At 38.8% G+C, this 26,086-nt stretch overlaps 1 protein-coding gene across 2 annotated transcripts in view; it reads right to left on the bottom strand.

The window, feature by feature from the left end:
* The window catches only part of NIBAN1 (niban apoptosis regulator 1), a 79,196-nt gene that overhangs the window by 37,540 nt on the left and 15,570 nt on the right, over positions 1–26,086 (bottom strand). For both annotated transcript variants that reach the window (XM_087930428.1, XM_026703257.2), the window contains exon 2: positions 531–661. In XM_087930428.1, the coding sequence (XP_087786554.1) occupies positions 531–661 (131 nt within the window). The remainder of the gene's footprint in view (positions 1–530; positions 662–26,086) is intronic.

Here is a 26,086-nt window from a genome sequence, read left to right as displayed (position 1 = left end):
GCACCCCATTTGATGTGTGAACTAGAGCACAAATGAGGGCATGATCAATCAGTAACCCTCATAGTCAACTAGAACCTTCAAACACTATTTGTCAGATTGTGATATAACAACAACTACAAAGAGTCTGGATTACTGAGGGTAGGAAGGATCTAGTGCAGCTGAACTCAGAGAAATAATGGGAACATGCACAACAAAGATATGGCCAATGGTAATGGTATGTGGGGATGATCTTGGGAGATTGAGCAAAGAAATGAAGCCAAGTAAATGGTCAGATAAAAGCTTAGCCTGCAGCAGCAATGTAGCTGGGGCAAATAGTTCAGAAGGGGCTCTCCTGATTTTAATGGGCTGTAAAGAGGGATAAGGAAAGAAGTTTATTTTGACACTTATGAGACTTTGTTTATGTAACTTTACAATAGAGTAGAATTAACTTATCTGACTGTGTTTCTACTAGTCCACCTTGCAAGACTGATACTAGCTGCCTAAAACATGGGATGGAAACATAAAAATATAATAATAATATTTCTTGTTACCTTTATTTTTAAGAATTGAGACTGCAGATCTCTATTTTGTTCCAGTTCATTCTGGATGTGCTTGCAAAAGGATACAGCATATTGGCGCTTATAGTGTGGGCTGAAGTTTTTGATCACTGCTTCAGTCTTTCCTGAAAAGGCATGTTAAATATATCACTTTCAGGCTGCATTTTGCTTATGCTTCACAAGGGCATGAGTCCTATTCCCAAACTACTTTAGAAAACATTTTTTGCAAAAGGACAATAGAACTACATACAGTGGTACTTCAGTACTCATCATTAATCGGTTCTGAGAGGTTCAATGAATAGAAGAATAGAATAGAATACTTTATTGGCCAAGTGTGGTTGGACACACAAGGAATTTGTCTGGGTGTAAATACTCTCAGTATACATAAAAGAAAAGATACATTTGTCAGGAGTCGAGAATCATAAGATATGACACTTAATGATAGTCATAGCGTACAATAAGCAATCAATCATATTAGGAAACAGTCAATATAAATTGTAAGTATACAAGCAATAAAGTTACCGTCATACAGTCACAAGTGGGAGGGGATGATAAGGAGTGACAACAAGATTAACAGTAATAGTAGTGCAGACTTTGTAATAGTTGAACAGGGTTGAGGGAATTATTTGTTTAGCAGAGTGATGGCGTTCTTGTGTCTAGTTGTTCTGGTGCGCAATGCTCTATAGCGTCGTTTTGAGGGAAGGAGTTGAAACAGTTTGTGTCCAGGATGTGAGGATGTGAATACCAAAAACGATAGGTACCAAACTATTTTTTCCCATGAGGAATTAGGTAGTGAGTCACAAAGTAGCCGGCACTGACAAGTTTTAGCTTGTGCGTTGAGTATAAAACAATGAGTACTAGGAGAAAAGTTTTAAGTCAAAATGTGTTGAGTACCAAATTGAATGAGTTTCAGAGCAGATGAGTACCACTTTACATGTATCTATACTGAGAAGCAATGTAAGATTCTATTATGAATGATAATATTCCCTGACCAAATAGCTTTTTGTTTTATCTGACCTAATCTTGGTTCTGGCCTTAAAAACATAATGAGACAAGATATCTTAAAGAAATCTCCTTGTTCTTGTATAATTAGCTCCATAACAATCCTCAAGTATAACACTTTTACTTATCTGATTCCAGGCGACATGCAGAGTTACAAATCTATTTCCCCCCTGCTTCTAAAAAGAGAAAGATTATCGCTATTGAGAATCTGTGTGGTATAGCACTTAATTAGGGACTCAAGTAGGGGAAACCCTGGTTAAAGAAGCTCCATGGGAAACTTTGACCTGTCATGTTCTATGTCCAGTTTTGCTCACAGAAGGATTACTGATTTATTTCAAGCATGTATATAGTTGCTCCATTCAAACAATGCAACTCTAAATAGCATGCAGTAAATTGGTAAACAAAAATACCCTGAACAAATTATCACAAACTAAAAATAAATATAACAATTAATTAATAATCAGGTATTCAAATTTATCATACTGTTCCATGTAAGAATTCTATGCATCTTGACCCAAAGGAAACAGCCTAATTTTCATTGTTTTTCTAAAGGTTTGTGCCATATGTATAATCTGAGATTAAAGTAGTAGGAAATCAGATTTAAAATATCATATACCTAACTCTATATATCTCTCTATAAAAACTGAGTCTTCTTGTTAGGAAATGGAAGTTTGTACAGTGGATGGAGACATCCATATGACTGACCTTCCCTGTTGCAGTTGAAATATTTCCTATTACTGTCATCACTCAGATTTGATTTCCTACTACTATAATCTCTCATATTTTTAATAACATAAAGACACAAAGAAAACATTATTAATACTTCCATGTCTTGAAAATAGGTGCATTTCTATGCATGGACTGACTACTTGTTCTTCACAAATACAGCAGGACACAATAGCCAATTAAGGGCTTGTTACACCAGAATGACATCTCATGCAAAAATGTCTGAGAAGCAAACTTCTAATAAAAACAACTGATAGAAGTAATCTTTTTAACTCCATATATATTTCAAAAGATTGGAGAAATGAACTCTCCCCACCCAACAACCCCAACCCCCTGTGCCCCCTTACTAGCACATTTCCAAATTTGGTCTTGAATCTCCGCCATGCATATTGCAGTTGTTTAAGGTGAACTGCAGCCAAGTTTTTCAATTAATGTGCTTGACTTCTCTCCTTGTCCCCAGCTGGGGAGGGGAAAGGGAAGCCAAGAACTAAAGGAGGCAGAGATCTCCTTGGAAATCTTGGGAGGGGCACGACCAGGTTCCCAAAGACAGGGTCCAGATTGTCATCTCCAGATGCAATTGAATTACACAAGCCATGGTTTTTAATCTCTCAAGCAAGAACCTTCCCAAATGGTAGTGCAATTATTCTTTTACAAAGCACATGCCTATGGAAATATCAAGAGGGTAAGGTTTAAAATGCAGACAGAATTTTATGCTTTTGGTCAAGGGTCAGCTTGCCTCCCCACTTCTGCACATAAGAGCAGTAGTGCTGGTTTTGCAAAAAAACAAAAAAAAAAACAAAAAAACCCCCCCCACACCCCCACACAAAAACCAAAAACCCCCCCCCCCCCCCCCTAAACCCCCCCCCCCCCCCCCCCCCCCCCCCCCCCCCCCCCCCCCCCCCCCCCCCCCCCCCCCCCCCCCCCCCCCCCCCCCCCCCACCCCCCCCCCCCCCCCCCCCCCCCCCCCCCCCCCCCCCCCCCCCCCCCCCCCCCCGTTTGGCTGCAACCCAGTGAGCTGAGCATTCAATATCAATGTGGCCAGCAAAAGGTAGCCAGAAAGTTTCCAAACTTAGAGGAGTGAATTGTAACGGATTATTGCACTGGGTTCATGATACAGGTAGTCCTTGACTTACAACAGTTTATTCAGTAACCATTCAAAGTTACAATGGCAATGAAAAAATGACCGTTTTTCACATGTATGACCATGGCAGCATCCCCACAGTCATATGATCAAAATGTTGTCATTTGACAACTGACTATTTATGACAGTTGCAGTGTCCTAGTTATGCGATCGCAACTTTCGGACAAGCAAAGTCAACGGGGTAGCCAGATTCAATTAACAACTGTGTTACTAAATAACAACTGCTGTGATTTCTTGCCACATCATAAAATGGGGCAAAATTCACTTAACAAATGTTTTGCTTAGCAGCAGAAATTTTGGGCTCAACTGTGGTCGTAAATCAAGGACTATCTGCAGTCTATACATCATGATCCAAATACAGTAACCTTTGATCATTTTCTGAACCAGAGAAAAGTTATCAAGTCCAACTGTAACTGATGCAAATCTTCAGTAAGAGTTCATTAAGATATAAAAGCCTATATATAGTAGTCATACACATACACAAAGTGTCTACTAAATATCTGGTCATTGTGAGGCCCTTCCCAGGATTTACATTTGAACATTTCCATTCCTTTGAAATATCCTAAAGCTAATCCAACTGTTTCCTGCTATTTTTTTCCCTTAATCTTAAAACAATGTATATAAAGTGAGGTACTTTTCTGGCACTGAATGAAATCAATCTGCTCCCCTGGAATAAAACACCCTGCTCATTCAAAGCTATTTTCCTACCTCTTTAAAAAATAGTTATTCGAATGTAAAGGCACACTGTAGCTGCATTTGTACTGTGTGTTAAGCCCTAAACCAGGGACCTGCAACCTTAAACACTCAAAGAGTCATTTGGACTCGTTTCCCACAGAAAAGAAAACACTGGGAGCCTCAAAACCTGGGTGGGCATGGCCAACTCAATGTCACTCCCACCCAGTCACATGACACACACACACACACACACACACACACACACACACACACGGCCATGCCTATCCAGGTTTTGTGGCTCCCAGTGTTTTCTTTTCTGTGGGAAACGAGTCCAAATGACTCTTTGAGTGTTTAAGGTAGTAGTGGGAAATGAGTCTCCCTCCCTCCCTCTCATTTCTGTTTTTTGTGTTTTACCTTCTCAGGTCAGGCGAGGAGTAACTGGGAGAGGAGGGCGAGGGGTGGGGCCAGCCAGTGGCGGGATCACCCAACAGGGAGCCACAGCAGAGGGCCCAAAGAGCCGAATGCGGCTCCAGAGCCGTGGGTTGCTGACACCTGCCCTAAACTAAGCTTTGTTTGCTTTTTGTGAAACAAGTTATAGAATAAACTGTAGCCATTGGAGTTTATTCAGTGAATCGTGGTTAAACAAGCGAGAACTTAGTAGGTGAGTCATTTAAAACAAGAAGTTGCAGTTGCTTGCTAAGTTCAGAACTTCATACTGCACCGAAATTCTAAGCTGATTTCCCATTCCCCACTGACTCATTAGGATATGCATGAAACACACATCTGGGCTCTGGTTTCTATTAAACTCACCACCCTTTCCTTTTTGTCATGCACACTAGACTGGAAATTTAGCAATATCTCACAAGGGTAGAAAATCTTGCTTTTCTGAGCAGATGAAAAAGCAAATTTTGCAGCCATGAGTTCAAATGAAAACAATAACATCTAGATTTCCTCCCATTTTTTCAAATCTTTAAACAGCAAACCCCAAAATTATACTCTTCAGAAACACCTACAGACTATTCCAATAATATTGGAGGATGAAGGAGTTCTTTGAATAATTAAAGCTGTAGTACTCAAGCCTATTTCTGCAGTTTTGAATGTTAGAGTTGTACTAAATTTTTAGGGAACCTTTGGGCAAACCAAATAATTTTATTTGCCAGAGAGAAAGCCTGGGCCCTTGAACTTAAACATTTACATGACAATTATTTACTCTACTTCTAAACTTAAGTCTTTGCAACATTAACAATGTTTTTATTGCTGCACTAACCATTCACCCATAGCGTTATGTGCACATGGCATAACAATACCTGCATTAATTCACCAAAACACATATAATGGCCATTATATGAAAATCGCTTTCAAACAACTCCGTATGATGGCTGTCACCAATACATAGAAACCACAGGGGTATATGGAAGCCATAGATGGTAGCCAGAGATGCCCTATTTTTTTAAAAAATGGTCAAACTCTTGCATAATTCTTAACGTGAGAGGGTTCTGCTTTTAATTTTAATTAAAATTTAATTTTTGATCTTTAAAAATTGAAAACTTCATTTTTTTTTATTTTCTTTCATACAATTACATTTTTCTGCTCTGGCCTTTGCTCTCTGCTGCACTTTTTCAAGAATTGCACAAAGCAGGAACTAATTTTGACAGTGTTCCTACTTTGTTTTTCAAAGTTTACTACTGGCAGTTATCCTAACAGAATCATTAATTTTATGCATGGGATGGACATATCAACACTCCATTTATCATTTTATATGTCATATAAGTTAGAGAACAGTACAAAAACCACAGTAATAATAAATCTAAACAGAACTATGTAACTGGAATGGACATTGTGCAAACAGCTGGAGAGATAAGCTTAATTTGTTTCTTACTAGATCAGTTGCAATTATTTGCATTTGTAAAGACATCTGTTTTCTGTTTATACATAAGTGTTTATAGTTCTGCATTTCCACATTTTCTAATAATACTTTGCACCTTTTCAACCAAAACCTAAATTTCAAAAATCTTACATTTTCCCAGTCCTTTGTAAAAATGGAGAAACCACTTGAAAGAAAATGAAGTTCTATGTCAGGCAATTGTGAATCAATGCTGTGATTAAAATGGGATCTTGGTCTTCAGCAATACAAACAAAGATAAGGGAAGAAATTACATGTTGCCTGTTTAGTTCATGTTAACTACTATTGTCTTTTTTATTTTTTACCATGTTTCTCACAAAATAAGGCTGGGCCTTATTTTTTTTTTGAGCCCCGAAAAAACGACTAGGCCGTCTTTTCGGGGGTGACTTAATTCCTCCCCGGGCAGTCTCGCCACCAGCCACTCCTAACGGGTGATCATGGCGAAGCACAGAGAGCTCCCTATTCCCACCAAACACCTTTGCTGCAGACCCAAGACCTTTGGCACCCGCCGCTGTTGCTTTCCCTTCTGCCCATTCCACCTCCACGTTTGGAGCTGCCGCTTCCGTGTTTGGAGTGCCGCTGCCATTTGGAGTGCCGCTGCCATTTGGAGCACTGCCGCCACATTTGGAGCTGCCGCTTCCGTGTTTGGAATGCCGCTGCCATTTGGAGCACCGCCGCCACGTTTGGAGCTGCTGCTTCCGTGTTTGGAGTGCCGCTGCCCTTTGGAGTGCCGCTGCCATTTGGAGCACCGCCATCATGTTTGGAGCTGCCACTTCTGCATTTGGAACTGCCACCATGTTTGGAGTGGGGGCGGCGCTCCAAATGGCGGTGGTGCTCCAAACAGCGGCAGTGCTCCAAACGCGGAAGCGGCAGCTCCAAATGCGGACATGGCAACTCCAAACAGCGGCAGTGCTCCAAACAGCAGCAGTGCTCCAAACAGCGGCAGCAGCAGCTCCAAACGCGGCAGCAGCTCCAAACGCGGTGGCAGCTCCAAATGCGGACATGGCAACTCCAAACAGCGGCAGTGCTCCAAACAGCAGCAGTGCTCCAAACAGCGGCAGCAGCAGCTCCAAACGCGGCAGCAGCTCCAAAGCTGCGGCAGCAGCTCCAAATGCGGACATGGAACTCCAAACAGCGGCAGCACTCCAAATGCAGTGGCAACTCCAAATGCAGAAGCGGCAGCTCCAAACGGCAAGTCCCCCCGCCCTTCCCCCTTATTTTGCATGTTTTAAAATAGGCCTAAATTTGGGGGGAGGGGCTTAATTTGATTTTATGCCAATAAAACATGCTGGGCCTTCCTATTGGTGGAGGCCGTATTGTTGGAGAAACACGGTAGAATTTTAGTTCTCTCTTCACCCTTTGTAATAGTTGAGCAGCCATTGATGGATATTTAATTTTGAACATTATTGTATAAAAATTGTACTGTAAATTTCTCAATTTGGTTTGCCCTATTAGAGAAAGTTCATATGGTTGGCTGCAGAAGGTAAACATTAACTTTGATGATTTAATTCTGATAAGCAGTACTGAGGTAGCATGCGTAGTTTGGTGACTAACAACATGAGGACTGCCCATCCCTAGTTTACTTAGTGTAATACATAAACTGGGTTCCCTAGTATGCTTATTTTACTTATTTTTTCAATTTCTGTGGATGCCCATCTCAGTCTATGACTCTTGTTCTTCTGGCACTTGGAATGTTAGCTCCTTTGTTCTCAGCTTGCTACTCTTGATATGTTTGAACTTGAGGGATATATTTGGAGTTATTAAGTAACATTTAGTTTTATATTGGCTAGGTATGATTAGAGTCACAAGGATTCCGAGTGAAGCTTGTTTTAGCGTTGCCCACATAAGTGTGCGTACCTAAGCTGTGAAGGGGTTGAGGGATTAGCATAAGTTGCAGATGGCTGCAAATGGGCTGGCATATATGCCTCCCAAATGTAGGTTGTGCAGAAGAATGCATCTTGCATGCTGATTGGTTGATCCCTTTCTGATTGCTGATTTCTTTCTGTTTGAGTATCCCCTAGCCAGAATGTTACATTTGCAGAAATATGAATGGAACAACTATGCAATTGTCCCCGAATGACAGACCTATGTTCCCTGATGTGCACTACCAGGGAATTCTGCTTGATCCTTTACTGTCACATATTCCAAAAGTGACTGGTTGAGCTGAAAAAGCAGCAGCAACAAGCAAAGCTAAAAATCTATCACACGAAAGCTAAAAATAGGGCTTCATAAATCTTACTATATAAATTATGTCTCATAGTACCACTGGAGAAAATTTGTGGCAGCCTGTTTTCTTAGGCTGTTATTTCCAACATTCTGGATATTTCACGTTAACAAAATGTACTAAGGAAAAAAATTCTAAGAACCATAATGATAGAGCTTTAGACTTTTTGCATTCCGCTGTTATTGTAACAGGAAAACAGCCTTAGCCACAACAGCTGGAAAAGTCATTGGGTTTGGGGGGGGGGGTGTTGTTTTGTTTTGAGGGAAAATCAGCCCCGCTTGCATATTTCCATTCTCCTATAGTAAATTAAAATAGTGATTGCAGATAGAGTTCTAACCTAATTCTAAAAACATGTCAAGCAAAGCATTTGAGGAAGTTGAAATTAGATCTGTTGATATATCAATTAAAGAGTAGTTTACTCTTGTTTTCATGTTTACAACCGAAATTGAAAACTACCCATTCACTAGTCCATCTGAAATTTAAATAATATTGTGTCAGGAAAATGAAGGCCAATATACAATGTGTACATTCCATTAGCTTTTTTATGTCCTCTGAAATTTCTTTTAACAATTACAATCTGATTTTATCTTCATGGTCATGGTCATGATGTGCACTGAAGATGGTGTTTGATTTCGTTGTACAAGGTGCAATGACAATAAAGTAAACTAACTAACTTATGAGAATGAGCTTAATTTAAGGGTTTTCCAAAACATATTGTGGATTACAGTAAAATGTAAACTCAACCACTTTGACTTATTTACTGAATGGTTGCTAAGCATGAAGTGTTAATCCAGCCTTTCAGTTCCCAATTTTGTGGACTTTGAATGCAACGTATCAATTTTCTGTTGTCATCCACCTAAAATAAAGGACAAAATCTGTTCCTCCTTAATTAGAGAGAGACAGAAAACTATCCTAGTAGCAATTCAGTGTGTCATTTTTGGGTTATCACAATTTTCTAAAAGAGTATAATGTGGGGGAATTTAAAGCATAGCACTACCAGATTGAAGGACCTGCTAAACTGTTCTGTCAGGTTCCTCCAGTCATTCTTTCTTTCAGGAGCACCTCCACTTGCTTTGACACAAATACTTCCAGTGGTTCCAAAGGCTTATTCTAATTATCACACTGACCAATACTCCTGCTTTTCAAAATTCCATATTAAATCAAAGAATGCATTTCACATCATAACTAGTTTAGCTCTTCTTGTTGTTGTTCAGTTGTTAAGTCATATCCAACTCCATGGACCATAGCATGCCAGGTTCCCCTATCAGCCACTGTTTCTTAGCTCTGGTACTGCTATACAACAAGCCTCCAAAACTTTAGTGGCCCAGCCACACTAGGCATGTATGTTTTGGATCTATACTAAGAATATGTGCGTACACATTCCTTTCATTTTGCAAATATAGGATTGGTGCTTCCTACATTTTTTAGAATAAGCAATCTAGATTGATTCTCGTATCGATGACATAGTTAGAGTGGATGACTTTCATTTGGGTACTCCATAATAAATTTCAATGCAGGAAAAGGGATTCAAAAGTTCTTTTGAATCTAAAAATACTATAATTAATGCTATTTCCCAGGGCATAGCCTTTGTTAAGCAGTTGGATGCTTTTCTATCAATGCAACTAACACCTGCTAATGTTGAATCTTACAGGAAAAACAGAACATTTCAATTGACCACATTTCCTGTTACTAAAATACAAGGCATGCAAAGAGGAAAGCAAGACTTTAATCCTTTTTAGGCCACAAGACCTTAGTCAAGTTACTGAATAACAATTTTAACTCATAAGAGTGTATTTTAGTTTGTTTACATTTGGAAACCAACTTGTATCCAAGCACCGTTTTTGAAATGAATCATGGTCGACATGGTTAGGACATATATGAAAATGCATCATATTTCCCTTTATACAGCTAGGCAACCAAAAGAAACAGGAAAAAACAACAGTATAAAAGAAATATGTATCTAGAGAACAAATTCAGGACCTCTACACTTTCTGAAGCCATTCTGGTAGATGTGGAATGGAAGCAGCATGGTACCCAGGACACTCCTAAACAATGCCCACTAAGATTTCAGGATAAATAAAAATAAATTAAAAATTAAAAAGCTAAACTCTTAAGAAGGTGATAAATCACCTAAGCTTTTATCATGTTTGCATGCCAATTCACATTAGAATGCCACTTTGTAAAATAAAGTCCCAAAACGAAAGTGGCTCAAAACCCAAAGACACTCAATCTTGCCAGGGTTCAATCGAAGCCTGTGGTTCCCCATCCAGATGCTCACAGCTTTCAGATACCAGTATGGGATGTCTACAGAGTCACTTAATTCATCAGGTGTGCAGATGTACACATGAATATCATACTGGTGGTGCCTCACCCCATGGCAATGGATGAGCTCACCCAGCCTCTAATGTAGATGTTAAATAGGACAGGGAAGAACACTAACCCCTGTGGACCACACATAGTAGGACAGAGGGAAGGAACTCTCTTTCCCAATCACCACTGACTAGAACCGACCCTATAGAAAAGAGGTGAACAAGCACAATACTCTGTTAGCTACCTCCAATCCTCTGAATCAGTCCAGGATACTTTGCTATTGAAACCAAATAAGTTAAATAAAGGAAAAATGGATACCACTATCCCAGAGTCACTCTCTTGTTCATGCCATAGATCATCCAAAAGCATGACCAATGCCATTTCATATCATATTCAGTCTACATCCTAACTGGAAAAAAAAATCTAGATAATATGCTTGATACAAGGCTATCTGAAACAGCTGCACAACTATCTTCTCAATCACCTTCTCTCAAAAGAGGAGGTCAGATACTGAATGAAAGATGTCCAGAATCATGGGATCAGAAATTCCTTTTTGAAGAACGGATGAGCCAAAATCTCCTTAAGCAATGAAGAAACAACCCCTCACTTAGAGAAGCAATCACTGATGCTAGAACTTATCATCAGGAAACTCCCTGTCTGCCTTCACAAGCAAAGAGGATCATGGATCAAGAGCCCCAGCGAATTTGGATGTTTAAGGCTGCATGTTTCCTACTTACATTTGTATGAGTAGGAACAGCATGTAGAACTGCTCTATTAAAATCAATTGTCTATTCCCTAGTGTTTGCTGTAGAAAATATTCATGCACAACAACAAACATAAGTGCTATGTAAGGGGTGTGCCCTCTAGAGTTTCCAAAGGCCAGGGGAAAGAGTACTGGGTCTCAGATGACTTCCATGCAATATGGCAACATGCAGATCTTCAGGCTTTCAGTATCTGCACAATGGGGAGCTCTTAAGAAGTGCTCCCTAAATTCTATCAGCATGTTAAGTGTGCTACTTAGAGGAGCAAAAATATTGGACAAAGTATATACCAACATCAAACATGGCTATAAGGTTATACAATTACCACATATGGGACAATCAGACCATATGTCACTGCTTTTAGCACCAGCATACATCCCTCTTAAGAGGCTGGCTCTGTCTATAATAAAGACAGTGAAATCTTGGCCAGAAGATGCTTCCCAACAACTTCAGGATTGTTTTGAGAACACAAATTGGGACATCTTTTACCACCCTGACCTAGAGGTACACACTGCAACTGTTCTGTGCTATATCAAACACTGTACAGATACTATCACTGTGGATAAACGTATTAGGATCGATCCCAATCAGAAAACCTGGATGACCAAGGAAATCTAGCACCTCTTGCGTGACAGGAGCAAGGCCTTTAGGTCCGGCGATGGGGCAAGATACAGTGCTGCCAGTGCTAATCTGAAGAAAGGTATTCGGAAGGCCAAGACTGATTATAAGAGGAAGATTGAGGATAATTTTTACAGCAATAACATGAGGCAGGTGTGGCGAGGGATTCAACAAATTACAAACCATCAACCGACCAATGTCATCCCTGCTGAGGGGGATGCTTCATTGGCAGAGGAACTGAATCATTTCTTTGCTCGCTTTGAAGTGGAGACATCAGAGACAAATAAAACACAACTACCAGCCAACTGTAGCCCCCACCTCATTGTGGAGGAACAGGAGGTGAGGAGCCTTCTGAGGGCTGTGGACCCTAGAAAGGCTGCTGGGCCTGACGGTATCTCTGGCCGAGTGCTTAAAGACTGTGCTGATCAGTTGGCTGGAGTCTTTACCAGGATCTTCAATCAGTCTTTATCCCAGTCCACTATTCCATGTTGTTTGAAGGCTTCCACCTTTGTTCTGCTGCCAAAGAAGTTTCCTATCAATAACCTCAACAATTACAGACCAGTGGCACTCACTCCTATCATCATGAAATGCTTTGAGAAATTGGTCTGCTGGCACATCATTTCCGGTCTTCCGCATACATTTGATAAACATCAGTTTGCATACAGAAAAAACAGATCTACCCATCACTCTTCATACTGCTCTGACTCATCTAGAACAGTGTTGTAATGACAAGGCAGTCGAGTTGTTTGATCATGAATAACTGAATCATGATGATCTTTATTGGAGCCTAGTCTTGCATTTATACACATTTTTAGTTATCCTCCATCAATGGTTAACTTTGGTTACTGTGCTTTAGCACAGTAATTAATACAATTAATTATCTCTAGTTAAAGTCTAACATATGTTTACTTCCTCTCTCTAATCCTCCTTTAGATTAGTGACTTTGTTTACCTGAGTTGTATTTGCTTGGAAGCATTCTTTATCTGAGGTTTGCCATCCGAGATTGGAACATTCCTGCAACTACAACTCTACAGAACAGCAGGGGGGCTATGTGAGGATGCTTTTTGTGGATTTTAGTTCTGCGTTTAACACAATTCTTCCACATAGACTGGTGTCTAAACTTCTGGAACTTGGGCTTTCTAATTCAATCTGCTTTTGGATTATGGATTTCCTGTCTGGCCGCTCACAGCGGGTCAAATTAGGTAATCATACCTCTTCAGCCCTTTTTCTTAACACTGGTACACCACAGGGTTGCGTGTTGAGTCCCTATACTCTTTATGTGCATGACTGCATTCCCACTCACACTAGTAATCCTACTGCTAAATTTGCAGATGATACAACAGTGATGGGACTTATCTCTGCGGGGGATGAATCTGCCTACCGAGATGAGGTGGACCGGCTGCTTTCATGGTGTGAAGACAATAACTTGGTCCTCAACACCAATAAGACCAAGGAGCTTATAGTGGATTATAGAAGGAACAGACCAGACATCCAGTCCTTGCTTATCAATGGAGACTGAGTGGAGCAAGTGGCCAGTTTTAAGTTTCTGGATGTTACCCTAAAAGACGACCTGACCTGGGGTGCCCACATTGCAGCCCTGGTCAAAAGGGCCCAGCAGAGATTATACAACCTGAGACTTCTCCGAAAACAACAACTGAATGAAAAACTGCTGGTGACCTTCTACCTCTGCACCATAGAGAGCATTTTAACATACTGCATCTCTGTATAGTTTGCCAATTGCACAGTGGCAGATAGGAAAGCACTCCAGAGGGTTAATGTCATTGCCCAGAAGATCATTGGTTGCCCTCTCCCCTTTATAACTTTATAACTCCTGTTGCCTTAAAAAAGTTCAAAACATTATCAAAGATCCATCTCATCCTGGGAACCCTTTTTTTGAACAATTACCATCTGGCAGATGGTACAGAATAATAAAAACAAGGACAAATAAGCTGAAAAACAGCTTCTATCCCAGGGCAGTAGCTCTTTTGAATTCTGCTGTATAGTGCAGTGTTGGTGTGGTGTCGGGGGTTTCCAGTTCAATGTGTGAAGGGTGAGGGATGTGTGTTTGTGTTTATTTTCATGGTCATGGTCATGATGTGCACTGAAGATGGTGTTTTATTTCGTTGTATGAGGTGCAATGACAATAAAGTAAACTAACTAACTTATGAGAATGAGTTTAATTTAAGGGTTTTCCAAAACATATTGTGGCTTACAGTAAAATGTAAACTCCAGTACTTTGACTTATTTACTGAATGGTTGCTTAGCATGAAGTGTTAATCCAACTTTCAGTTCCCAATTTTGTGGACTTTGAATGCAACGTATCAATCTTCTGTTGTCATCCACCTAAAATAAAGGACAAAATCTGTTCCTCCTCAAACAGTTTAATATGATAGTTAAGTTTACCATAATTTTACAGATGTTATTTTTACATTCCCCAGCAATCTATGTGCCCTGTAAAACATCATCATTTAATTACAGTAGACATCATTAAAGGAGCTGATTAAAATCAGGCTATCATAACTTTGCGTTGCATTCAACCACAATTCTCAAAATGTTTATCGTATCAATTCAAATGTTTACAGTTTTCACCAGATATTTATTCACAAGTTGTACTGTATGTAAGAGATTCCAATGAAATCAGTAGGGTGAATTTCATCTAATTTGATTTCTAGTGGATAGGCATGCCTAGTCAATAATTATGTTATATGAATTTCTGTGACTTTCTGGAATTGTTCCGGTAATATTATCACATTGAATGATGACAGACGAATACAATTCACCATGTTAGTGTGTATTTATTTGTTAGAGATCCCATCGGACTCAAGGAAGTTTATACTGTGGTTTCCCTTTTTTTCAGTCCTCACAAAAAAAAAATCCTATAAAATAGGTTGTGATGAGAGTGACTGGCCCCAGTAAGTTTCTGTGACTGAACACAATCTTAAAGTTGGGTCTACCTATTTTTAATCAAAATTCTCAATCATTATTCCTTACGTTCTTTGATTTATTAAGACATTAATAAAAAGACTGCATATCCTATTCTTTTAAAGCAAATAATTTGGTATATGCAAATGTAAGCAAGCATAATACTATCTTCTCCATCCTAATGCAGTGTATCTACTAAAGGCCTTAAACTCACTCCACATCAGTAGACTAAGTAGGTAGACCGTGGCTTCTATAATTAGTCCTGCACACTATTTTGCAAATCTGGATATAATTGTAGAGAACAATATTGTGTGTGGCTTTTAAAAAATGACATATTCTACATGGGAGATGGGAAACTTCTGACCTATAAGGCAATTTTCTCACCTTCTGATCACATACTTAATTTGATTAAGGCAAGATATCTACTAGGCTGAGAGGGAAGAAAACAATCTATAGGAGACAGGTAGATTTCATGTGTAAACAGGCTTACATCTTGTTTTCTGTTTTGCAGCTAATATCCTGGCCATAACCATTAATACTTTGCAGAGAATTCTGAAGGTACTAGCTGCAACTATGAGGAGTATGAGGGACTTCACAATATCAACTTCAAATGCCAAGTCTGAGACCCATTTGAGTGAATGAATTAACATGTTGCACCTTAGAACCAACCCATTTCAAAAGAACCAACCCATCTCAAGCCAGCTATTCCTCTATGTTTGCACAAGCTGGGTTTCTCCATACTGTTATTATTTTGCAAACAACCACAACTGGATTCATCTCATATAGTGGGAAAGCAAAACACAAGAAATGAAAACACTGCTGCAGAAACAGACCCTCTTGGGGTTATCCTTGCCTGCTTTGGGGGCAGAACTAGTAGATGCAAAGCTATAACTGAACCTTTGTTTGGGTTAGGGTGACATGCTAACTAGTTAAAGTAACCAGACCTAAAACCACCAACACACCTCCATTTTACCACTCCTTCCTCAGGTGCTCCTCCTTAAGCTTCAGTTGATCCATGGCCAGAGTGCGGACTTTACAGTAAACAAACTATATAAAATTATTTACTTTGGGATGCAGATAAACAACAAGTCAGTTATTCCTGAACCTCTCTGTTTGGGATTGTTAATAGTCTGTCCTCAATGTGACTATCATTTAAGGGTTATTCTACTATTTGTAGTTTAATCAATCAGAATAGAGCAGGAACGGACCTTGGAGGTCTTCTAGTCCAGCCCCCTGCTCAAGCAGGAAACCCTAGACCAGGGGTCGCCAACCTTTTGGGCCTCAGGGACCACCAAACTCATAATTTTAGATCCCAGGGACCACTAACTGGTTCTATGGATGTGGCCTAATTTGTGGGTGTGGCTTGGTGGTCATGTGACTGGCTGGGCATGGCTTGTATGTAAATATTATACAAATTTATATAAATATTGAATTTTTTATTAAAAAAAGAGCAACTTTTACCCAAAATCAGGCAAAGCAGGCAGATTGAGTTGTTCACAGAATCATTCAGTGATCTCTCTATCTGCCATCGGTTAGCTCAGTCTCTCAAATTTGCTTGCTGTGAGTCTGCACTGAATTTGCTTGTAAGCAAACCTTCAGTCCTAAGGGAGGTTCGGATGTGCTGAGCCGAAGATCTAAAGACTAGCTAGAAAGCAAGAAATCCAACCGTTTCCTGCTTTCTAACTAATCTAAATCTCCCGGCACAGCAGAACAGATGATAGTCCGGAAAAGGAAGAATAGCAATTTAGCAGGCAAGTTTACCGGGTAAGGAGTGAGTGGGCGAGGAGGGTTCCAGCGGGCCATGTGGGCAGCGCAGTCTTGTATTTCTGCGTAGCCTGAATTAATTGCTTTGAGGTGGGGTGATCGGGGGTGAGATTTCTCTGTGGCCCACCAAAATTTTCTCACGGCCCACCAGTGGGTCATGGCCCACTGGTTGGTGACCGCTGCCCTAGACCATTTCAGACAAGTGACTATCCGGCCTTTTCTTAAAAACTTCCAAGCACCCACAACTTCTGAAGGAAAGCTGTTCCACTGGTTAACTGACCACACTGTTAGGAAGTTTCTCCTTAATTCCAGGTTGCTTCTCTCCTTGATTAGTTTCCATCCATTTTTTTCTTCTCCTGCTCTCTGGTTCTTTGGAAAATAAACTGACCATGTCCTCCTCGTGGCAGCCTCTCAAATACTAGAATACTGTTATAACGTCCTCCCTAATCCTTCTTTTCTCCAGTCTAGCCAAACTCAAATCCCGCAACTGTTTTTCATATGTTTTACTCTACAGGCCTTTAATCATCTTAGTTGCTCTTCTTTGCACTTTTTCCAAAATCTCAACAACTTTTTTGTAACATGATGACCCAAAACTGGATGCAATATTCCAGGTGTGGTCTTATTAGGCTTTATAAAGCAATAGTAATATTTTACATGATTTTGATTCTACGCCTCTGTTTATACAAGGATTGTATTAGCTTTTTTGGCTGCTGCCACACACTGCTGACTTATGTTTAAGTGATCGTCCCATAGAACTCCAAGGTCCCTCTCACAGTTACTGTTTTTGAGCCAAGTTTCACCTAATCTGTACTTTTACCCTTACTTTTTTCCACATTAAATTTCATTTTGTTGGATAGGGTCCACTGTTCAAGTATGTCAAGAACTTTTTGGATCCTTATTGTCATCCACAAATTTGATGAGTTCCCCTTTTATTCCCTCATCTAAGTCATTTATGAAGATATTGAAGAGTACTGGGCCTAAGACAGAACCTTGTGTTACACCACTGCTTACTTCTCTCCATGTAGATGTAATACCATTAAGGTATTGAATATGGTTTGTCAGTCAGTTACAAATCCATCTGGTGGTGATGCTGTCTATCCCACATTTTTCTAGCTTATTAAGAAGTAGGTTGTGGTCTACTTTGTCAAATGCCTTGCTGAAGTCTAAATATTTTATGTCCACAGCATTTCACTGGTCTACTAATTTAGTCACTTTGTCAAACAATGAAATAAGATAGTTTAAGTTTATAGCTTCAGCCCAATTCCAGTAGAGGCTGAATTTTCAGCAGCAATGATTCTGATCATAATTCACAGAGTTACCTAAGTTGAACAGCCTTAACATGAGAATAGACAATTTCTAAATACGTATATATTTAGTGATGGGCTTGTGAGGCTGCATAATTCAGATCTCTCAATATCTCAATCCAAAATACCCTGCACAAATTAACATTAAGTATTCTTGTAAATCCAATCATTTTTCTACTTCTACCAATGATTTCGTAAAACTTTAATATATAATATGTTTTAATCTGCTAAAATGTTATCCTATTCTATTTGTAAGTCTATTTGCTAACATTGTTTTTTTCTGATAGTCTTTTTTTGGTTCATTGTACTGAACATGTGAATTCAGTTATATCGCAGTTTCCTAACACTAATTTACATAAATATGTTTGGATATTATGGATGATATAGTTCTGGTTTTCTCAAGAAAATTGCAATTGTTGCATTAAAATTTCAGATCCAATCAATCCCACATCAGTTATATTTCTACTTTGAATTTCTTACTCCAATTTCTTTAAGTTAATTATTATTTATTTACTTGTTTGTGATTAGACAATTTCAATAAGCAATTGATAATCAGGAGGAGAGCTTAAAAGCATGATTTCTAAAATAAATGATGCTGTAAGTTTAAATTCCTCACATGAAGAAAAACTTTGGTTTACAGGGTTTCTCTTCATCCCAGATGCATCCTATAATCCTTAATTTTCAAACTGCATTAAAAAATATCTTCCCTTTGCAAATCTTATTTAACAATCCCCCCCAAAGTTTACTTTTTTCTATGAAACACTGTAGAGTTAAAAGAGAAGTTGAAAATCTTTGCTTCTACTTCTTATCCAATATTTATCCAGAAAAGGAACTTTCTGCTTAAATTTGGCAGCAGAAGACCAAGCAGAATAAAGACAATCCATTTCACTAGATTTATGTAATTTCTTTTGAGAATTTTCTACAGATACAACATTCAGGAGACATGCATCTTAAGAGTGGAAAACTGTTTCTCCCTACCCTAGCATTTTATCTGCTGTTATAATTTAAGGATTATGGTTTCCTGCAAAGTCTAAATTACAAGACAGTTACAGTTTGCCCCAGAAAGTTTTCTGACAATACATGAATAAGATCAGATACACTGCTTTTTTTCTGTCAGCAAACAAACTTCTCCTTTCTATAATATAAAATGCTTAGTGTAATTTTTTAAAAAAAATAGAATACTCATCATTGTGACGTGGCAATCTGCTTGGAGACCAAGACAGCCTTTGTGTTTCACAGATACACATTACTGTGCAATCAGAAATCCTAGTCAGAGCAGAGACAGATAGATAAGGTACAATCCTGGAACAGGATTGATTTTTCTATTCAGGAGAGGAAGACATCAAATATTTTAAAAACAAAACTGTTAAATACAGTATGTTTTGATTTCTCTAAATTCCCTGTTGAATCCCTGTGATTAAATGAAAACCAATCACTTCTGCAATGCAAGTCTGAAACTCATTGCTGTCCAGAGAAATTCCTAGTGCTCTCAGCCATGATGTGATCTGTGCAGTTTTGGCTTAAGATTTTGTGCAAATCAGGCAATGTTGTCTGTAAAACAATCCAGCTTAAGATCCTGAGTGAAGCTTTCAGTTATAGGTTAATAAATGATGGTTAAGCAATGGCTTTGATCCATGCATGAACCCAACATAACAGGATTTCAGGCATGCTGCTCAGACATGCCTTTTGACACTGTTCATGGAAGTATCCTTCACTTTCCAGTAAATAGAAGCAGCACCTGGTAAGGAAGGTTGACTAAAGAAGAAATGAGCTTAAAGGTACCAATAGAGTAAAGCTGAACTGGGAGGGGGGAAGTGGGGAGAGACTTGAAAGGTACCTAAAGGTACATCAGTTTTGTATTAGACAGACATGGAGTAAAAACTGTATTTCCACCAGCATGTGATAATGGGATATGTCTACCATTGTTTTTATTTTTCTGGTTTTGCAAATATTTGAGGACTTAACACTATACATTATTCTACATTATCATATATACTGATTTCTGAAATTCAGAATACCAAGACAAACTCAGCTCTCAATCAAAGCTGAAAAGGCACAATGTGTTACACGGCAGAAAAATGTGATCAAAACGTTTTCCACTGCAGAGTTTTGCTTCCTAAAAGCTAGATTGAATTTAGGCAATATATTGAAAATGTTTTCTTTTCCACAGCAGTGCTCTGCATGGATTTTCACCATAGGAATCATACAACAAAGCTGGATTAAGAGATAATATATCAAACCTGATGTCCTAGGGAAATATTTCTTACATGAATATAAATGGATTTACTGAGAATGAAGGGTGCTAGTTTCAGATCCTATTCTAAGCACCCATTTAAAAGCAAGCACAAATTGTGTGTGGATTGATTTCTGTGCATACAGTAGATTATAAAGATTGGCACCTTCTCCATATTTCAGATGAGCCTCTTTACCATCTTGAGTCAACAGACAATAGAACTTTGCTTTTGATGGCCAAAATATTTGACAATCTGGTCACAATTTAGTAGTCCTGGAGGTCAGAATATATTTCAAGTGGCCTCCTTTTATTTTCTTAATCACAACATATGAAGTTTAGATATGTAAAGTAAAAAATATATTTAAGAGTACTTTGCATTTTGGGGTATGGATCTATGCAAGGCATGAATACCTCCAAAATGCCTTCACTAGTATTTTGTACTCTTCAACGACTATTGACTGAATTGATATGCCTTGATCACAAATTGTTGGGAAACACCCAGTAACTTACAAGGGGGGCTCGAATGGGGAATTAGCCTTGAAGCACTGAGCAGCCACAAGAGATCCAGGACAATGAAATAGTCAGTTTGAACTGTGGATCTGGTTCCTTGCTCCTGACACAAATCTATCCCTATACTACAGAGTCTATTTGGAACAGTTACATAGAAGGAAAAAACAAATTCAAATTCAAATTTACTTACTACAGCCCTGAGGCCAGATAGAAACAAGGTACTGAATAGAACAGGGGTGTCAAACTCATGGCCCAGGGGCCATATCCAGCCCACAGGGTGCTTAGATCTAGCCCATAGGACTGCCCTGGAAATAGTCAAAGACCAGCCTACAGTGCCTCTGCCAGAGAAAATGGAGCTGGGGGGGGGGGGCTGCAGAGGGTTACTGGCAGAGGGTTGCGGGAAGCTGTTGCAGCTGAAAATGGAACTCAGGAGCTCGTTTTTGTTGACAGAACTCTTGTCCCACCAATCACCTCTGACATGAGTGACGTTGTGCTGGCCATGCCCCCTGTCCCCCCAAGGTCAAATACAACCCTGATGCATCCCTGTGTATAAATGTGTGTGTGTGTGAATAAAGAGAAAAAACTATTTGCACTATGACTTCATTTAATCTCTTATGAACTGACTGAGGTTCAGCTACATCTGCCAATTAGTAGCTGAAAACATCTATTTTCCTACACTGTAGGAAAAAGTCAGTCAGAGTACAAGTATCATTGTCCATTAACTTAATAAGGGCTAGCAAGTAGAAAGACACAATTTAGAAAAGTTAAGCAGTTTGGGGCAGGGAGAAACACGAGAATAATACTATTTAAATCCAATGAATATAAAAATATTGCTGCGGAATGGAAGTTAATTCAATGGGGCCTAAACTTAAGAGATTTAAATAGTTGTAAAATTATCCCTAAGATGGACTGGTTATCACATTTAATCTATTAATGTGATCTGTGCAAGAGTTTATCTTTCCCCTGTCCTGATCTCTGTGCCTACACATTTGTTTCATTACCTTACCAACATTGGAACAGGAACAGAATGATACAATAAAATACTAAAAGGAAGACTTCAGGTTGGTTCCTAAAAATTCTATTCGCCAGCCTAAAACAGTAGCAATCCAAAGTCTTTATCTAGGACAAAAATATTGAATGTAAAATGTAGGTTTAGGAGAAACATTTCTTTTTTTTTTTTTGTACAAATCAAGCTTTGACACTCCATAATTATAAAATAATGCTTACAAATAAGATTTCCGAATCCTGAAACATTATTAACTATTGTCAAATAATATTACATTGTGCTGAATAGATACACGCCCCTGTAAGGACTCCTCCAAAGCTAACCATAACCATATCTGTGCAAAATAAAAAACTATTCAAATCTCCCCTTTTTACATAATTGATATAAGTGGCATAATTGATATAATAAAGGTATGTGAGAAAAGTTGAGAAATCCTATTGTACTCAACTGTCTTCCAGAGTCTTCAGCAAGGTATTTCTAATTGTGGTGAATACAAAAGCTCAGGGTTGAGTTATTGAGTTCTTGGAGTTTCCAAACTTGGTTCTGTTCTTGCAGACATTACATGACTAGGCTATGGAAAGTCTTTAGCACCAGAATGTTCCTACCCTGGTCATAAAACATCTGCAAAAAAAGCAAACTCAGATAACACCAAGAACCCAATAGATCAGAATCTATGTAACATTCTAATAAATAAAGGAGAAATTTCCTGACAGAACAATTAATCAGCAGAACAACTTGACCCCAGAAATTGTGGGTGCTCCAACACGGAAGGTTTTTAAGAAGAGATTGGACAACCATTTGTTTGAAATGGTTTAGGATTTCTTGCTTGAGCAATGGGTTGGTCTAGATTGATCTCCAAGGTCACTTCCAACTCTGTCATTCTGATATTCTTACACAATTTCCCTTCACAGCTTCTCCAAACAGATGATAGAGTTATCTCTAAATATGGAGCATTTCCAGAGCTAATGTGGATAATTACTGGTGATACAAATATTGCCAGTAGTTATATCTGATTCTTTTCTAAATCCATCAAAATTAAATACTATATCACCACATCTTTTGGAAGGTACATGGCTTTTGGTTATATAAAGAAGAAAAAAGACATCTTGAATCATCTGCTGCTCAATTTAACTGGGTGGCCTCCAATCATGATTATGGAAGGGTTAAAAACTTCTCTACCTTCACCATCACTTCTTATAATTCTCTTTGTGTCCTTTCTTCCTTCCCCGAACTAAGAAGCCTGAAAAACAAATTATTTGCTTTGTTTTTTATGGAGAAAACTGATTATTTTAATGGTTTTTTTCCAATTGCAGGACACTCTTCATCTTGGAACAATCAGAGATGTTGTACACAACGTTCCAAATAGAAGCAACAACTTAAATTGTATATTTCAGTTTCTACTGTTTTTAACCCATTCTTCACACTTTTTTTTTGCATGAAATTCATTTTATCAAAGATATTTTGATTTTTTTTAAATCTCACTGCAAATCCTTTGACAGCTTTAAACGAAGATCACTATCACTATCATTCACAAGCCTGAACACACACCTATTTATCCACAATAGTTAATTATGAAAAACAAAATAACATAACATTTTATTTTGTCTGCTCCCCTATGTGTTTTCAGTGCAGTCCCTGGCTAATCACCCCCAAACCACATGCAATAGCCATGATATGGATCCTTTCGGGGCTCTTAAGAAGACTTATCTTACCTCCAGACTGGTCAAGTTTAAAGAACTGTTGTAAATAGGTTTTTCAAATGATGTGTGCATTTAAATTATAGTACAGGTAGTCCTCAAATTACAACAGCTCATTTAATGACCATTCAAAATTCCAATGACACTGAAAAAAGTGACTTATGACCCTTTTTCACACTTATGATCTTTGTAGCATCCTCATGGCCATGTGATAAAAATTCAGTTGCTTGGCAACTGACTTACATTTATGACAGTTGCAGTTTCCGGGATAATGCGACCACTTTTTGTGATCTTCTGACAAAGTCAATGAGGAAGCCAGATTCACTTAACAACCATGTTACTAACTTAACAACTGCAGTGACTCATGTAACAACTGTAGAAAGAAAGGTCATAAAATAAAGCAAAAGTCACTTAACTGTTTCATTTAGTCACAGAAATTTTGGGCTACCTGCAATTCTAAAATGTAAGAATAAAAGGAGTGTTATATTTCACACATGGATGTCCATACATACAAAGATCTCTTTCAGCAACTAGGCAGGGAACCAACATAAACTTCTGTCTGTTGTTTGGTAACAGCTATTTCATGAAAGGCCTTGCCGAAGGTCTTCCAGATTCAGTCAATAATCTTAGAAAGTTAGTTCGTGAATCTCTATCTAGAATTAATTGTGCAAGAATAGTTTCAAGTGCTATTTTAAAATTTAGCATGCTCTGCTGAAATTGTAGCAGAATTTGCTTTATGGAGGTTATACCTCTAAATATTTTATGGGCCTGACATAATTTATGAGAATGTCAGTTCTTTAAAATAATCTGAGTTTCAGCAAATCAATCTCTCAGTTGGATTCATTCAGTTCACCTGTCTTTTAGTAACAGAAGCTCTAACTCTGACACTATTATGTCACAAAATAATTTATAGTAGTATGCACCATCCTTATTTGAACTCCTGGACTAGTGGTATAAAGCTATATCTTATCTTATTAGATTCATCTAACTGAATAATCATAGAAGTTCCATATTTCTACTCTGTAGATTTACACAAGCTGAGTGCATTGTATAGGGATGGTGTAAAAAGCACAGTGACCTATAAATTCAATTGTTTAAAGCACAGTGACTACAAGTTCAATTTCTAATAGAACAACTTGAACCACATACAATCTAGTACTAAGTATAGTGGCTGCATGTACCGGTACTTGCTCCCCTCAATAAAGTCAGGGGATACAAATCAAGAAGAAATTGTGTTTCTGCCACTCCTGATTCCCCCTCGGCCCCAAACTTATTAGTTTGCTTGAACTCTTTGACTAATTAGGAGCATATTTGAGGGCTTTGGTGATATTCCTGCATCCAGAGCCACTTAAGATCTTTATTTTCCCCCCTTTTGCTTCTCCCAATGTGTTTATGTGTAAGAGCAGAGTTGCTATCTGGCTGTTTTTCCAGCCAAATTTGAGAAATCTGGCCGTATAGAAATCTGTTTGGCCGTGAAAAAAATCATGTCTCCGGCCAAATATATTTGGCTGGAAATTTGGCCGTATGAAAGTTGCTTGGCTGTGAAATCGAAATTTTGGCCGAATACCGGTTTTCAATACAATATATTCACATGAAAATGACTGTCAGATCGTCTGAAAACCTCTGAAAAACGACGCGATACACAGGCCGGAGCCTTCTGACTGTGAACAGTGCTGCGTAATATAAGCAGATGATAACCCGGAAGTAAACATCTTAGTATTGGATTTTCTCGCCAGCCAGCGCGCAGCGTCATGGAAAATCCTGGATGTGCGCCCGAGAGAATATGCCTGTGGTACATGTAAGCTAGCTAAACGCATTGTGTACTCTGCATGTATGGTAAGGCAGCTATGTGTAATGTGTATGTGAACACCGCATGTATATTAGCAAGCGGAAGCCTTACCTTTTTCTTTCTTCACATTGCTACATTAGAAGTACTCTTTGTTTTCATGTAATTATTGGGATAATTCCTCTCTTTTTGAAAACATGGTTATTGAGCATTCAGTTTTCATAAGGATTCTATATATAATTGCTACTTTTGTGTTTTTATTTGTTTAGTGATTATATTTTTTCAATCGGGGGGAATCCCCCTAAAAACCCTCATGCCCTAGCTCCCCCCTCCTCAGGATCGCTGCATTTGGCCCTGAGCTTTCCAAATAGTAGTAGCGGTTATTTGAAGTGAGCTGCCTAGCCTGGATATGAGTAAAGAAATGCAGAAATTCCCATGACGTCACATCACGTTGTCGAATAAAGACTATTTTTTATGATTTGATTATTTAAAAACAGTTAAGAAAAACAAAAAAAACAATATATCCTCATGTTATATTGCATAAAAAAATTTGGCAAGAAAATTTGGCCGTGAGAGAAAATAATTTGGCTGAATTTGGCCATATTTTGACTTGAGTTTGGCCGCAGAGCCAAGCTGCGACCTGGCAACCCTGTTTAAGAGCCTGTGGGATACTTTTACAAATGTTATCAACCTAAGGAGCAGATTCATCTACCTTAATAATCAGCAAGAGTCCTGTAGATTTGGAATCCAGGCAAAAGTTTCTAAAACCACCTTTGAAAAGTTCAGGAACTTTATTATATGACTGACTGACAGCCCCTTCTTCTCTCAGGAAATCACAAGCAAACTGTTCATCCCCAAAGGTGCTTTTTTTTCCCCAAGAGGCAACTGGACTTTCTGTTGAAGAAGCTTCTTGGATGAGAAGAGGCAAGTCTTCAAAGAAAAACTAGAAAGTCCAGTTGCCTCTTGCA

This window comes from Pseudonaja textilis, chromosome 3 (genome assembly GCF_049901715.1).
Source record: "Pseudonaja textilis isolate UNSWEBS1 chromosome 3, rPseTex1.2, whole genome shotgun sequence".
Lineage (NCBI taxonomy): Eukaryota > Metazoa > Chordata > Lepidosauria > Squamata > Elapidae > Pseudonaja > Pseudonaja textilis.
The sequence above is the reverse complement of the archived record's forward strand: the minus strand, read 5'-3'. Positions and strand labels throughout refer to the sequence as shown.